The sequence below is a fragment of the Hoplias malabaricus genome, unplaced genomic scaffold, assembly GCF_029633855.1.
Source record: "Hoplias malabaricus isolate fHopMal1 unplaced genomic scaffold, fHopMal1.hap1 scaffold_514, whole genome shotgun sequence".
In the NCBI taxonomy this organism is placed as follows: domain Eukaryota; kingdom Metazoa; phylum Chordata; class Actinopteri; order Characiformes; family Erythrinidae; genus Hoplias; species Hoplias malabaricus.
This window is the reverse complement of record NW_027101182.1, coordinates 1,106-17,472: the sequence shown is the minus strand read 5'-3', so window position 1 is coordinate 17,472 and position 16,367 is coordinate 1,106. Positions and strand designations below refer to the sequence as shown.

General features: G+C 38.5%; 1 protein-coding gene across 1 annotated transcript; it reads right to left on the bottom strand.

The window, feature by feature from the left end:
* Positions 1-3,590: 3,590 nt before the first annotated feature.
* On the bottom strand, positions 3,591-15,664 carry LOC136685252 (macrophage mannose receptor 1-like). The gene is made up of 11 exons (XM_066659325.1): positions 15,581-15,664; positions 14,899-14,940; positions 13,758-14,132; positions 13,220-13,573; positions 12,770-13,128; positions 9,946-10,021; positions 8,608-8,649; positions 7,159-7,548; positions 6,716-7,066; positions 6,238-6,600; positions 3,591-6,161 (listed from the first exon to the last, which is right to left on the bottom strand). The coding sequence occupies exons 2-10, from the start codon at positions 14,936-14,938 to the stop codon at positions 6,239-6,241; spliced, it is 2,349 nt and encodes a 782-aa protein (XP_066515422.1). The 5' UTR covers positions 14,939-14,940; positions 15,581-15,664; the 3' UTR covers positions 3,591-6,161; position 6,238.
* Between the last annotated feature and the right edge of the window lie 703 nt (positions 15,665-16,367).

The window sequence follows — 16,367 nt, the reverse complement described above, 5'->3', positions numbered from 1 at the left end:
GTAACAGACGCAGACACAGGGAGACCACACCACACTCCTCACAGACCCTCACCCGGAGGAAACCCACACAGACAGAACACACCACAATCTTCACAGACAGTCACCTGGAGGAAACCCACGCAGACACAGGGAAAACACACCACACTTGTCACAGATAGTCACCTGAAGGAAACCCACGCAGACACAGGGAAAACACACCACACTCGTCACAGATAGCCACCCAGAGGAAACCCACAACCTCGAGGACCCTGGAGCTATGACTGAGAAACAACCTGCTGCACCACTGCCACCACTACTAATTATTTAGAAAAAATATTAAAATATACATAAAAATCATACACACAAACAGAAACAATATCTGACCTGAGAAAAGGAACAAGATGACAATGCTCCTCAGGTCAATTTCTAAAAGAAAATTCAGAAAAATTATACTTTTACATATTTGTGAACATCTGCAATAAAATATGAAAGTTTACCAATAGTATGTTATCTGACTGTAGAGATTGTTAAAATCTAGAATGTTCCCCCTGGTTGTCACGTATCATGGAGCGGACTGACATAAGCGGACGCACTCGCTAAAACACAGAATGCTGTATTTAAACTAAAGTTAACAAAACAAAGACAGGCAGACTTGGACAGAAACTTTAACAGAGACCCAGACTAAAGAGACAGATACCAAATAAACCTAAACAGAGAACTAGACAGACAGAGATAAACCTTGACAAAGGGGCTTAACAGAGACCTGAACAGAGAGAGCTAAAAGATCACAGACAGAAACCATGAGTACACAAAGCACAGGAAAGGAAACACTAACTGACCAGAGAAACAAAATAGAGAGGCACAAGAAAGAGAACAGACAGAACGAACCGAAGCGAGGGACAGACAGACTGGACTGAGTAACAAGAATACAGAAGCAAAACAATGTGACAAGGAATAGGAACATGAATAGGAATGAGAACAACACAAAACGATATGACTAGAAGAGGAAAAGAGACAACACAACATGACTAGGAAGCAAAGCAAAACAAAACAACCAGAAAAGAGTAAGACATATAACTACATGACTTTGACTTGGAACCTGACAAAACAAAGGTGAAATGTACAACAAGGGGAACTGAAAGAAGGGGACTTAAATACCAAACACAGACGAGACACACCTGAGACAGATAATGAGAGGGCAGGGTAACAAATGAGACACAGACGAGGAGGCGGAACAAAGGCAGGACTAGGGCGGAGACAAGGACAATAACAGACAAAGCCATGTGCAGAAAGAGCACATGGTGAGGAAAACAGGCATGACATGACAAGGGCGTGACACTGGTCAATTTAGTTTTTACTTTTTATTTATTTATTTATTTATTCATTTATATAAGTTTTATCATTGTTCTTATTTGCAACAGCATCCTGGCAATCATCAAAGGTTTACATGGAAATAAATTAATGGATATTGTCACTGTCTAGAGGAGGAAAAAAGAACAGCATTTTTAAGGATTTCAAGAACTCTTGATGAATGAACCAATAGAAATGCTCAAAAATGACTGAGAAAGAATCACTTTTTTTGTATCACTCTTTTTGGAGATCAATTTTTTTTTCAGTTATTTTATTATATTTTGATAATGACTGTATAAGATGAAATGAAATATAGAGGAAGAAACCTCTTTAAAAATGCTATATGAGGATATATGAAGCAGTAGAAAATATTAGATCAAATGAACTGAATCAAACAGCACAGAAGTAAGTTGATGAATCAGTAACGATATTTTTGGTGTTTAAAGTTGAGACTGACATAAATAACTTTAATTTGAATGTTTCCTGAAGTGTACTCCACTGTTTTGTGGAAGATGACAATGACGAGAAGTCAAAAGTAGAGTATGAGTCAGGTTACACCTTGGACCAAATATCAGATATAGGTAGATACCGGCTGTATTAAACATTTTTAGAAATGTTGGTGACTGACCAATGAGAGTATTGTAAATTAGTGTGAACCTGTGTATATTGTGAAGAGTGTGTAAAACACCCCTGTAACATCATTACCTGTGTTTTCCAACATTTTATCTCTAGACTCTAACTCTGGTAATAAATCCAAACACCTGGGTTTTTTAGAATTCTAGACTCCAGGGATCTTTTACACAATACTTCATCTTTCTCTGTTTTATACCTTAAAATGTTCAGGAAAATTCTAGAACCACTTTGGGATCCCAGTGTAATTTAGTAACGTTGCTTAATGTAATTTTCATACATTTTAATTTTAATCATAATTCACACTAGAAAAATGTCCAATATCCAAAATAATTATGGAATATTTGAAAATATGTTATTACTCAGCTATTATCTAGAACCTGTTTAAGATCACAGTGTAGTTCTCTCGTTCTTTTGGAGTGTGTACCTCACAGTAACTGGGTCACTATGTAGAACTTTCTCTTTATCCAGTGTCCACTATGAAAACTAACCCCAGCAGAAGACTGGAGCAGCTTCTTTAGCTCTGAGTTAATGTTAATGAAACATGAATCCTACCTCGGTGTTGGTTCTGTTCTCCTCTCAGTGTCCACTTCTGTCATCTTCTCTTCTCCCTGTGACTCTGTATCTCTCTATCCTCTCTCTCTTATCTCTGACCTCTCTAACTCCTCCTCTGTACCTCACCTATAGGTCTGAGTGGATCGTCTGTTTCACCTACACATACTTTACATAAACTCCCCTCATCACATGGACAGACACAAGAGACCTTTGTATTTGATATTTAGGGCCTTGGAACAGTCTATTTCCGTGAGCATTTGGTAGCATTCAGCCACAGGAAGGGTAACTACTCAACAAGAAACTGGACAGCAAATATTGTAAGGTTGAATTATCTATTTTTAATTTAAGTATAAAATTTAACGTTGATGATGACGTAATAGGAACATGAACGAAGGTGAACGGGTTTATTAAAATCAGACAGTGATGTTATCTCTCTCTCTCTCTCTCTCTCTCTCTCTCTCACTCTCTCTCTCTCTCTCTCTGTCTCTCTCTCTCTCTCTCTCTCTCTCTCTCTCTCTCTCTCTCTCTCTCTCGCTCTCTCTCTCTCTCTCTCCAAGCCCCTCCTCTTTACCTCCGACACCAGACTGATGGACGTATGCTTCACCAAAACATGTTTTGCATAAAAGTCAGGTGCAGCACACGTCCAGTCAACAACAACCTCTTGTTTTTGATATTAACCCTTTAGGGCCCTGAGACTGTTGTAGTGAGGTGTCAGTGGTTTCACACAAACCATGTTTTTCAAATGAATTATTTTCTATTTTATGAATTATTTCTTTGAACTACAACTCACATGAGATGAAGAATTCGACTCCTTTGGCACACTCTACAGATCATGTTCTCACCGCACTTCCAGAAGGTGCAAGACCAACCAAAATGTCATCAGTCCTGATTCTCATAGACCACCCTGCAGTCTTCAATGCAGTCGACCACCTGTCTGTCCCTCACCAGCTTTAAATCACCGGCTCTGCACAGCAGTGCTTTACATTGTACCTGGATGTTCAGCTCATGATATCACTAAGGTAACAACTGGTGCTTCTGGTTTCATTTCTAATTTTATTTGTTTCATCATGGTATTATCATAAATCTTTACACGTGTGGTTTTACAGAGACTCCTATGTGTTAAGAATATTATAAAAACAGTCCTGTAGATTATATTTAATAGAAATAAATATCAGACACTGAAATCATTAGGTCACACTGACGTCCAGAACGTAAACACAGGCTTTAGGACGTGGAAACACCAGGGTCATGTGGGTTCAGGATGTGTGCCGGTGATTTGCATTCACAGTTTACAGGCGTCAGACAGGTGTAAACACACTACGTCAGCATGAGTTTCTGGACATTTCTGAAAGGAAGGGTATGAACAAGGAAAGAGTTTATGAAAATTAGACAGTGATGTTATCAGCAGCTGCTCTGCTCTGAGATGGTTTGCTCACCTCAGTCTAATAAACACCAACCCAGCAGTGACCACCTTATGTCCAGTAGAACTAAATACATGTCCAAATGTCCACAACGTCCAAATGTAAGGACAGTGTTTGTAGTTAGTGAGGTCTGCGTCTTTAAGCTGCACACATTGTAGACAACGGTTGTAATAACTCCATAGCCAAGCACTGACTGGTAGAATGAGATGCTCTGAAGCAGCTGCACATGAGGCTGAGACCACCATGCCCAAAACTAAAGTGTGGGTTTGAAGTGTAGAAACACCAATAGTCTCAGCAGGAACTTCTAAAAATTTTTCCAAATTCTGAATTGTTCTGTGGGCTGTAGATGTGTGAATGTTCTACAAATAGTAGGATGATCATTCGAGGCTTAAACTGATTAAGACATTTGGTCCAAAGCATTCATTCACCTTCAGGATTTTGTTTTCATCATTTAGGTTCCGCCTGAGAACCTTTAAATACAAATAAAAAGGTAAAAAACAAACAAGTGTCTATAATTTTAGGGGTAAACAATGTGTTACTGGGTGCTGAGGATAACAGACCAACTATTTCTTTACTTGTAAGAAAACTTACATCATTTTAAGCAAAAACAATAACGTATTATGGAATGTACACAGCATTTTCTGAAAGTAGACAATATGTACCTCAAAGGGCCAAAAAGTTTAAAATAGTCTATCACAAAACCATGGAGGTTTTATTTGGTTGTTTTGTGATAAAACAGCTACACTGAATCTAAGAAGCAACGCCCTGAACTTTGAATTCACAAAGAGTTTACTGCAAAACTCCCCATTGCAAGGGCACCATGAGCTCCAGAACAGGAAAATACTCAGGAAATAAAGGCATGTTTACTGTGGCATTGTCAACAATGGATTCTCTTTTGGAATTTTTCTCTGGTGCGGTGCCTCTCCTGAGACTATGTTAGTGATTGTTACAGACAGAATCTGAAGAGAGCTTACATGTCTGTTATGGTTTAAAAGTCTGGCGTCCTGCTCCAGGTGCAAACAGTCAATACCGAGCAGGGTGTGCTCTCTGTATTTTCTGGAGAATGGTGGAGTGTAGTTGTGCTACTTCTGAAACATATGAGTTGGTGTTGAGGACTTTGTGATAAAATCATTAGACGCTATAAACTAATTCATTTTGATCAACAAATATAGGTCCGCCCCCTCCAGGGTGTGTTCCTGCCTTGCGCCCCATGATTCCAGGTAGGCTCTGGACACACCACAACCCTGAACTGGATAAGGGTTACAGATGATGAATGAATGAATATAAGTCAGTTAGAGGGTGTCTGCACCAAGAAGATAATGAGGACGGTCCTGATTTTTGTGGGTGAATCTGATAACTGTGGGTGAGTCTGAGTATCCTAAGATTCCTTAGTAAATCAAATCAAATCAAATTTATTTGTATAGCGCCTTTTACAACTGACGTTGTCACAAAGCAGCTTCATAGTTTCAAAACAGAACATTTAAATCAAAGCCCAATGCAAGCAAGCCGAAGGTGACAGTGGCAAGGAAAAACTCCCTCGAGGCTGGAGGAAGAAACCTTGGGAGGAACCAAGACTCACAAAGGGGACCCATCCTCCTCTGATCAAAATATAGATTGAATTTTAAATGATCACCAATGAAGTGTCATTATGCTACATAATAATAATAATAAGCACCAGGTGTAGGATATGTTTTCTGAGGCTGTAACTTAACGATCTACTATTCGGTCAAACTCTAATCACTTTAATGTTGCCATTGTGTTTGAGATTCTCAGACCGTCTTGTAACCAACCCATGAAGCTGGACCTGTTTTAGACCTGTGTGTGGCATTTATATATAAGACATATGTACAACCAGTAACATATTGTACCACCCACACACCGCCCTTGAGTTACTGCATATATTTCTTGACTATAGGACTGTAAAAATAGATCAAACTTGAAACAATGTTTAAATCTGACATTTGAAGACCATGGTCTTGAACAATGTGTCCATTCAACAAACTCATTCTGTTTGTTTCATGACTGAGGACCACATCTATTTCAGGAAGAAAACAATTCATCTGTGCACTAAACATCCAACATTGTTATCAAAATGTACATATTTACTCACCACCCATTAAACCCAGTAATAATGCAAGAAATCATAAACATCACTGAACGTAAGGATCTTCCCACTGAGGATCTTCTGTGTCTCAGAAAGGGAACACACCTGGCTTCAGTCTTCATCTTTGAGAAGAGAAAGAACCAGTGAGTGTTACAGTGTCCACTTCAATATTCCAGTGACAAACAAAGTGTAACTGACCTCAGTAGTTGGAGCAGATGAAGTTGAGCTGCTGGTTCTGTGGCAGACTGACCCACTGCTGTCCTCCACTCGATTCTACTGCTCCAGATCTCTCTCCAGAACCACAGTCTTCTCCCCCTGTCCCGTTCCCTGGAGCCCACTTCTGGTAGCAGATGGACTCTCCACTGACCCAGAACCAGAAGTTGAGGGTGCAGGTGTGACGTAGCCCCAGCCAAACGTGATCAGTGGAGGCTTTCTGAGCCAACTCCATCACCCAGGACTGGACCTCCTCAGAGTGAACTGAGACCAGATCCACATAGTTCTCCCTGCAGTATCTCAGAGCGTCTTTCCAGGTCAGAGTCTGATTCACCAACACCAGTATTTCTGCACACAACATGACAGAGGTCAATGAGAAGCAGTTCGGCATAATGTTTGATATTTAAAATGTTAAATGATATATATAAACTCATGAACATTGAATCAGTGATTCATTACTCACTCTCTTCACAGACGAAGGGGAGCTTGTTGTCACAGGTCAGATTAGTCCACTGACCATCCTCGGTCACTATGGCACACTGCTGCTGTCCATTTTTACCATAATTATCTGGTCCAGACCTCCAGTATCTGAACGAGGAGTTACTCTGATCTGACCACTGCCAGGAGTCGTTGAACAGACCGATCCATATATGTGTATAAACTCTATTTGACTTTGCCAGATCCCAGATCTCCTGGTTCTCTGTCTGGTTTCTCACAGTGACCAGATCTGTGTAGTGTTCTCTGCAGTAGCTCTGAGCATCAGGCCAGGTCTTTGTCTCATTCATAAATATATATCTGCGAGTGCTGTTCTTTTCTGAAACATTAATTCAGTCAGAGTTAAAAATATTCCGATGCATTTTATGAAGTGATAATGCTTTACATTAATCTGAATATGTGAGTTCTTACCATCATAACACACAAAACTGAAACGATTATCACATTTAATATCATTCCATTTTCCATCTTCTTTCCACATTGTGACACAGTACTCTATCCCTCCAGAGTGGTCTGGTTGTCCACTGCCCCAGTTTCGATACTCCTCTCCCTCACTGTAGAGACCTCCATCCGCCAGAGACCACAGCCATCTCCCAGGGTTCCCTCTGTTTAGACCGATCCACACTGAGCTGGTAGTTTTATCTTTGAGAGTCGTGTTCAGGTTCTTCATCTCCTCCATGTTGCTGATGGTGGCCAGATCAGTGTATGTCTGTCTGCAGTAGCTCTGAGCTTCAGTCCAGTTTTTAGCTTCATTCACAAGAACATACTGATAAGGAGAGTATACAGACACTCCACACACAGCTGCAAAGAAAACCAGGAAAAGTCTAGTTTAGTGGAAATGAACACACTTTACAATGTTTTACAAATTCTGTAAAGCTGCTTTGTGACATCATCAACTGTAAAACGCAGTATATAAATACATTTTGATTTGATTTGATTTCCACACAGTGTTTAAACAAACAATCACCACTGGTTTATCCAATACTCTCTAAAAAAACAGAAGTACTGGACAAATACCATCAGTCTTGTTACCTGACATTTTTTACTAGATTTTATCCAGATACTTGGCCAGAAACATGCAAATGTATAGTGAATACATGTACTGTAACTGTATATCCACTAGTGGCAATATCTGGGGTCCAAGCAGTAGTTTATAAATATATCCCAAAGCAGCAATACCATTTAGCTAGTGATCACTGCTACATCTGCTAATGTCTTAAACAGCAACACCTGAAGTTGACTTAATGTAGAAATTATAATGATTATTGTGTGTAGGTCATAAAACTAAATTAATACATAATTTATTCATTGTCAGTAACCTTTATCCAGATCAGGGTCACGGTGGGTACGGACCCTACCAGGAATTATTGGGTGTAAGGCGGGAATACACCCTGGAAGGCGGGAAGGCACCAATCCTTTACAGGGCAACACACACCCACACATTCACACCTATGGACACTTCAGTTAGCAATCCACCTACCAACGTGTGTTTTTGGAGCATGGGAGGAAACCGGAGTACCCGGAGGAAACCCACACAGACACAGGGAGAACACACCACACTCCTCACAGACAGTCACCCAGAGGAAACCCACGCAGACACAGGGAGAACACACCACACTCCTCACAGACAGTCACCCGGAGCGGGACTCGAACCCACAACCTCCAGGACACTGGAGCTGAGACACAACAAGCTGCACCACTGTGCAACCACTATCTACTCATTCTATAGAAAAAAAAAAAAATAAATAAATAAATATATATATATATATATATATATATATATATATATATATATATATATATATATATATATATATATATACATAAAAATCACACACACAAACAGAAACAATCTCTGACCTGAGAAAAGGAACAAGATGAAAATGCTCCTCAGGTCCATTTCTAAAAGAAAAATTCAGAAGAATTTCACTTTACATATCTTTGAACATCAGCAATAAAATATGAAAGTTTACCAATAGTGTGTTCTCTGACTGTAGAGATTATATTAAAATCTAGAATGCTTCCCCTGGTCAATTTTATTTTTGCTTTTTATTTATTTATTTATTTATTCATTTATATATTTTTTATTCTTGTTCTTATTTACAACAGCATCCTGGCAAACAGCAAAGGTTTACATGGAAATAAATTAATGGATATTGTCACTGTCTAGAGAAGAAAAAAGGATTAAGGATTTCAAGAACTCTTGATGAATGAACCAATAGAAATGCTCAAAAATTACTGAGAAACAAATCTATCACTTTTTTATATCACTTTTTTTTGGAGATCAATGTTTTTTTCATACATTTTATTAGATTTGATAGTGACAATATAAGATGAAATGAAATATAGAGGAAGAAACCTCTTTAATATTAGATCAAATGAACTGAACCAAACAGCACAGAAGTAATTTGATGAATCAGTAACAATATTTTTGGTGTTAAAAGTTGAGACGGACATAAATAACTTTAATTTGAATGTTTCCCGAATGTTTATTTCACTCTTTTGTGGAAGAAGACAATGATAAAATGTCAAAAGCAGAAATAGTTTTAGGGTTTGTTTTATTTGGATGTACACCGTGGACCAAATATCAGATATAGGTAGATACCTGCTGTATTAAACATTTTTAGAAATGTTGGTGACTGACCAATGAGAGTGTTGTAAATGAGTGTCAACCTGTGTATATTGTGAAGAGTGTGTAAAACACCCCTGTAACTTCATTACCTGTGTTTTCACAGATTTAATCTCTAGACTCTAACTCTGGTAATAAATCCAAACACCTGGGTTTTTTAGAATTCTAGACTTGAGGGATCTTTTACACAATACTTCATATTTATCTGTTTGATACTTTAAAATGTTCAGGAAAATTCTAGAACCAGTTTGGGACCAGTGTAATTTAGTAACATTGCTTAATGTTATGTTTCATACATTTAATTTTAATCATAATTCACACTAGAAAATGTCCAATATCCAAAATAATTACGGAATATTTGAAAATATGTAATTACTCAGCTATTATCTAGAACCTGTTTAAGATCACAGTGTAGTTCTCCAGTTCTTTTGGAGTGTGTACCTCACAGTAACTGGGTCACTATGTAGAACTTTCTCTTTATCCAGTGTCCACTATGAAAACTAACCCCAGCAGAAGACTGGAGCAGCTTCTTTAGCTCTGAGTTAATGTTAATGAAACATGATTCCTACCTCGGTGTTGGTTCTGTTCTCCTCTCAGTGTCCACTTCTGTCGTCTTTTCTTCTCCCTGTGACTCTGTATCTCTCTCTACCCTCTCTCTCTTATCTCTGACCTCTCTAACTCCTCCTCTGTACCTCACCTATAGGTCTGAGTGAATCGTCTGTTTCACCTACACATACTTTACATAAAATCCCCTCATCACATGAACAGACACAAGAGACCTTTGTATTTGACATTTAGGGCCCTGGACCAGTGTATTTCTGTGAGCATTTGGTAGCATTCAGCCACAAGGAGTGTAAGTACTCAACAAGAAACTGGACAGCAAATATTGTAAGGTTGAATTTTCCATTTTTAATTGAAGTATAAAAATGAATTGGTGATAAACGTTGATGATGATGTAATGGGAACATGAACGAGGAGGAAAGCATTTATTAAAATCAGACAGTGATGTTATCAACAGTTGCACTGAGATGCTTTGCATACGTCAATCAGCACAAACACAGCAGTAAACACCTGAAAATTTTCAGTAGAACTAAATAAATGTCCAAAGGTAAGAACAGCTGTTATAGTTAGTGAACTCTGCTTCTTTAACCTTCACCCACTGTGGACACAGGTTGTAACTGACTGGTAGAATGGGAGTTTGTGATGTAGCTGCACATGAGGCTAAAACCAGCAAGCCCAAAACCAAGGGTGGGTTAGAAGTGTAGAAACCCTGTTGCCCAGGCACTGGGCTGTGGAGCAGTGGAACTGTGTTCTCTGGACTGATAGCACACCACCTAATTATTTTAAGATGATTTGGAAGGTCATCGAACAGCAGTGGCACATCTCATTAATACCTCAGACAGAGGAATGAAGTGATCGTCTGTTTCACCAAAACACATTTTGCATAAAGTTTCCTCATCACATGATCAATGAAAATGTCACTTTATATATTAACCCTTTAGGGCAGTGAGCCAATCAATTTCACTAAGGATTTGATGGCATTAAACCACACAGTGTTTTTGCTCAATAAAAGTAAATATTCCCTTTTAGGATTTTCTGACATGAGACGTAATCATATTTAATGTGTCTCTGTGAAAGCAGGGGGAGAGTTTATGAAAATCAGACACTGATGTTATCAGCAGCTGCTCTGCTCTGAGGTGCTTTGCATACACACCTCCATCTCACAGCACAAACCCAGCAGGGACCAACTCAAAATGTTCAGTAGAACTAAGGTAAGGACAGCCTTTATAGTGAATCTAGCTTTGTTAAGGTTCACCCACTGTGGACACAGGTCAGAACAAGTTTAGGTTAGAAAGGTAGAAACCCTCCCTCCACCCAGCACTGGGCTGTGGAACTGTGTTCCCTGGAGATGATAGTATCATCTAGTACTTTTGGCATGAGTTGGGATGGCATCCAACATCAGAACCTGACAACATTAATGCTTGTTTGAAGCAATCCAATCAAATCTGCAAAGTCTCAAAATTTGACTCAAATCTTTGAAAAAGTGAAAGATTTAAAGAGTCTATTTTCCTCCATTTTTCTTCTCTGTTCAGTCCTAGGCGTCTGGGGGTCTGTGGGTAGGTGAATGAATGTAATAAATGAAGATCAGTGTGAAGGAATGTGATGATTTTGTGTAATTCTAATGACTGTGTATCCTAATAATTCTCTGTAATCCCCCCCCCCGCCCCACACACACACACGTGTCTATATTCTTTTGGGCTCAATGATACTACTTTTGCCTTTAAACAAAAATTCCTACATATAGCACCTATAAAAATAACAATTCCCTTTTAGAATTTTAAAGTACATTTTAAATGCAAAATTTGATTTTCCTAGCATGTTTCTGCTGTTATAAACGTAGATGAACAAATAAATAAAAACAAAATTTTTTACAGATTTGATTTCCACATCTGTTTTAATTAAGTAAAGTTTTGCATTATTCAGAGCAAAAGAATGCTGAATAAAACATGGCTTTTTAACAGTCTTCTTTTATTTCCATATAGTGTTTACATTATAACTTTAAAGCAATCAGTGACACAATAGGTACACAGTTCAAAACTATGATACGCAATAACAATGATACACAACTGCACAGCAAATCATTTCAACTTAGAGAAATATATAACATTGTAAAAAGAGGCATAAAATAGATAAAATGATGAATTTTAAACAGATTAAAAACTATGTTTTAACAATGTTTTACATTTAATCATTCTGTCTAACAGCATTACACATAGTTTTTATTATAATGCATTTATTTAAAAAAATATCTTTATGCAATGAATATTTCATAAACCTCCAATTATTTCTTACCTAATATCACAATGTTCAACAATCACATCCAGTTTCATGACTATTTCTCTATGTTTATTTTGTGTAATAACAATAAAAATAAAAAAGAAACACTATTTTCTCTATATTTCAAAGATGTGGGTATTTCATAATGTGGGTCTCTAGGGAATAAAGCACTTGATGTATATCCATAGTCTAAAGCAGGTGTACACACTGTAATCATGAATATATTCTGACAACCCAGCCCATTCAACCCTCTCGTTCTATTGGTTTGGTGCCCGAGGTCCAAAGAAAATTCGGAAAGTAGAACATTTTAATTTGCAAATCAAAACTCCTAGATTATAATCAAAATGAAAATTTACCTCAACACCTATAAAACCCAAAGAATATGCAGTATAGCAGCAAAACCAGTGAAAATGAGGATTTTCTGACTCTAGATCCTGAAGAGTGACCACACCTGCCTTCATTCTTCATTTTTGAAAAGAGAGAAAAAAATGAGGGTTACCAGTACTGCTGCAGTTTTCAAATAGTAACCAACAAACCAAAGAATAACTGACCTCAGTAGTTGGAGCAGATGAAGTTGAGTTGTTGGTTCTTTGGGAGACTGACCCAGTGCTGTCCTCCAATCGATTCCAACGCTCCGGCTCTCTCTACAACACCACAGTCTTCTCTCCCGGTCCCATTCCCTGGAGCCCAGTTCTGGAAGCAGACAGTGTGGTTAGTGACCCAGAACCAGCAGCTGAAGAAGCAGTTGTGATGGAGCCCCAGCCAGATGTATTCACTGGAGGCTTTCTGAGCCACCACTGTCACCAAGAGCTGGACCTCCTCAGAGTGAACTGAGACCAGGTCTCTATGGTTCTCCCTGCAGTATCTCAGAGCGTCCCACCAGGTCAGAGTCTGATTCACCAACACCAGCTTATCTGGAGACAGAAGGGACCGGACATTTTTAGTGTCTTTACAGGATGATAGAGGATTATAATGACATTGTTGAGAAAGTGAAATGACACTCACTCTGGTAGCAGACGAATGGGTTCATGGTGTTACAGTTTACATCAAGCCACTGACCCTGGTCAGCCATGGACACGGCAGTACAGTTCTCATTACTAGTCGTGGTATTTGGCTGGTCAGACCTCCAGTACCGGAATGAGGAGTTACTGTGATCTGACCACTGCCAGGAGTCATTGAACAGACCGATCCAGAACCGGCTTACACCTGAACTTAGAGTCACATTTAACATCAGCTGGTTCTCCGTCTGGTTCCTCACACTGGCCAGATCTGTGTGATACTGCCTGCAGTAGCTCTGAGCGTCACGCCAGGTCTTTGGTTGTTGAATATATACATATAGCTGAGTGTTGGTCATCGTTTCTGAAACACACGTTAATTACATTGTTAACTCTATATTTCTCTCTTTAGGTTTTTACAGCCAAACAAGTATCAGCCAAATGAACAACTGGATGAAATGTGCACTGCACTGTTCAGTCATATTTTAATGTTTTCCTGATATATTTCCTAAAGTGATTTCTATGGAACTGTGTCTGAAATATCTTACCGTCATAACACATAAAATAGTACATTTTGTTACATGTGTCATCATTCCAGGTTCCAGCAAATCCATACACCTCTACACAGTACTCCCCTTGCCCTAGATAGTTGTTTGGTTCCAGCACAGCCCAGTTATGGTACAGATCTGAATCACCCAGAGACCAGTGCCATCTCCCAGTGTTCCCTCTGTTTAGACCGATCCACACTGAGCTGGTAGTTTTATCTTTGAGAATCGTGTTCAGGTTCTTCATCTCCTTCATGTTGTTGACGGTGACCAGATCAGTGTAGTTCTGTCTGCAGTAGCTCTGAGCTTCAGTCCAGGTTTTAGCTTCATTCACAAAAACATACTGATAAGGAGCGAATGCAAATGCCCCAAAAACAGCTGTGAAAGAGAGATATTAAGTGAAAAGGTTTTAACACATATTTGCTGCAGTTATTATTAGTATTTCACCAGAGGAAATGTCATGTATCCTCTGTGTCCTCAGGGGTGCTAAGGTGATTTAAAATAATTTTTTTACACATAACTTGACAAACAACATCTAAATAAACACAAATCTAACTTGAAAGTTTCTAAAACAATCTTTCAGGTTTGGCTATTCAGGAACAATAATTCAATGAGAGACCAATTGTAAACCAGAGGGGGAAAGTTTGTGAACAAATTTTAGCAAGTCAGATGTTGTTAACATTGTTGCAACATTAGCTTATATACTGCTTAATAGCTATAAGGTTGAATACACCTTAAGAAGTAATTATTTAAATAGTTGATTTTAAAAGATTTTAAAAGTCTTTCAATATCAATTTTTCAACTTTCAATTTCTGCCCCTCCATCCTTTGGCCATTCTGTAATGAAAAAAAAAATAAAAATAGTGGAGATAGTGGCATTCGAAACCTTAATTAAGCTATTTACTATACATTTAAGTTACTTCTAATGTAATCAGAAATGTATGTTTTTATGTTCCTTTCTGCTTTGGTTTATTCCTCATTATTCATTTAAAATAAATAAATAAATAAATAATAATATTAATGGGCAATATTTAAACTGAACTTGGTGCCACTTAAGGTAAGGTGCCACCTTGGATAGCTATCCACCACACACACACACACACACACACACACACACACACACACACACACACACACACACTGACCTGCCAAAAGGACATTGATGGAAAACCACTTCAGATACATTTCTAAGAGAAAAATAGAGAGAAACTGGTCATTAATATGTTCATGAAAATCACATTAGGAAACAAGAAACACTTTACAGATACTGAAATAATGAAAATTCATGCCAAATAATATATAAGTAATGTAAATAAAGTCAAACACACATTTTGCACTCTTGAAATGTTTTGAATATTTGAAGATTTAAGATTCAATATTTAGATCTGGATTCATAGTAATTTTCCTACTGTTTTGTGACTCTCTGCATCACAGTAGAGTTTGTACAAACATTAAAGTCACTCAGACCTGTCTAGAACCTCTACAGGTAAAACCTAGATATTTACTACCCAAAATAATCATGAAGTCTAGAACCTTTGGGATCTAAATGTAGTTTGGCAATGTTAATTAAAATAATTGTCCAATACATTCTAGAATATTTTCCACAATTACTAAGGTATTATCTAGAACCTGTGTAGGTTCTCAGTGTAGTTCAGTGATGTTCCTCAGAGTGATTCTCCAGTTCTTTTGGAGTGTGTACCTCACAGTAACTGGGTCACTATGTAGAACTTTCTCTTTATCCAGTGTCCACTATGAAAACTAACCCCAGCAGAAGACTGGAGCAGCTTCTTTAGCTCTGAGTTAATGTTAATGAAACATGAATCCTACCTCGGTGTTGGTTCTGTTCTCCTCTTAGCGTCCACTTCTGTCTTCTTCTCTTCTCCCTGTGACTCTGTATCTCTCTCTATCCTCTCTCTCTTATCTCTGACCTCTCCACCTCTTCCTGTTTACCTCAGACGCAGGACTGAACTGATCTCCTGTTTCACCTAAACACACTTTACATAAATTCCCCTCGTCACACACTCAGTGACAACAGACACTTGTTTTTGATAATAACCCTTTAGGGCCCAGAGCCAGTCCATTTCCGTAATGAACTGATAGAGTATGGGCCTGAGTATATGTGCCTAAACAGCAGCTGGTCTTTCTGCACTTTCGTCACATGAACTGTTTCATAACTTTTGCTGATAAACTTTGGATTGTTGTGGTGTAATAGCATGTAATGTTATTCTGTGAAAGCAGTGGGAAGAGTTGATGATAATCACACACTGATGTTATCAGCAGCTGAAGTGCTCTGAGATGCTTTGCACACAAATGTCCATCTACTAGCGCAGACGTTGCAATGACCACCTTATTATGTCCAGAGATTCACAATTATCAAAGATAAAGACAACTTTCACAGTTAGTCTGTGACTTTAAGGTGCACATATTTTGGTATGGTAGAATGGACTGGTAGAATGTGACGATCTGAAGTAGATACACATGAGTATTAGACTGCATTTCCTGAAGTGAACTGTGGGTTAGAAGAGTAGGAACACCCACACATCCAGTGCTGAGCTGTGGAACAGTGGAACTGTGTTCTATGGAGCAATGGAGAACCAAGTAATAGCTTTGAGAT

Excerpts from the sequence above, each read along its gene's own strand:
- LOC136685252 (XM_066659325.1), bottom strand. The coding sequence starts at position 14,938 with ATGTATCTGAAGTGGTTTTCCATCAATGTCCTTTTGGCAG. Across the intron at positions 10,022-12,769 it reads ACTTCATCTGCTCCAACTAC|AGAGAGATACAGAGTCACAG; the intron begins TGAGGTCAGTTA and ends GAGAGAGGGTAG. Across the intron at positions 6,601-6,715 it reads CCCCTTCGTCTGTGAAGAGA|AAATACTGGTGTTGGTGAAT; the intron begins GTGAGTAATGAA and ends TGTTGTGTGCAG.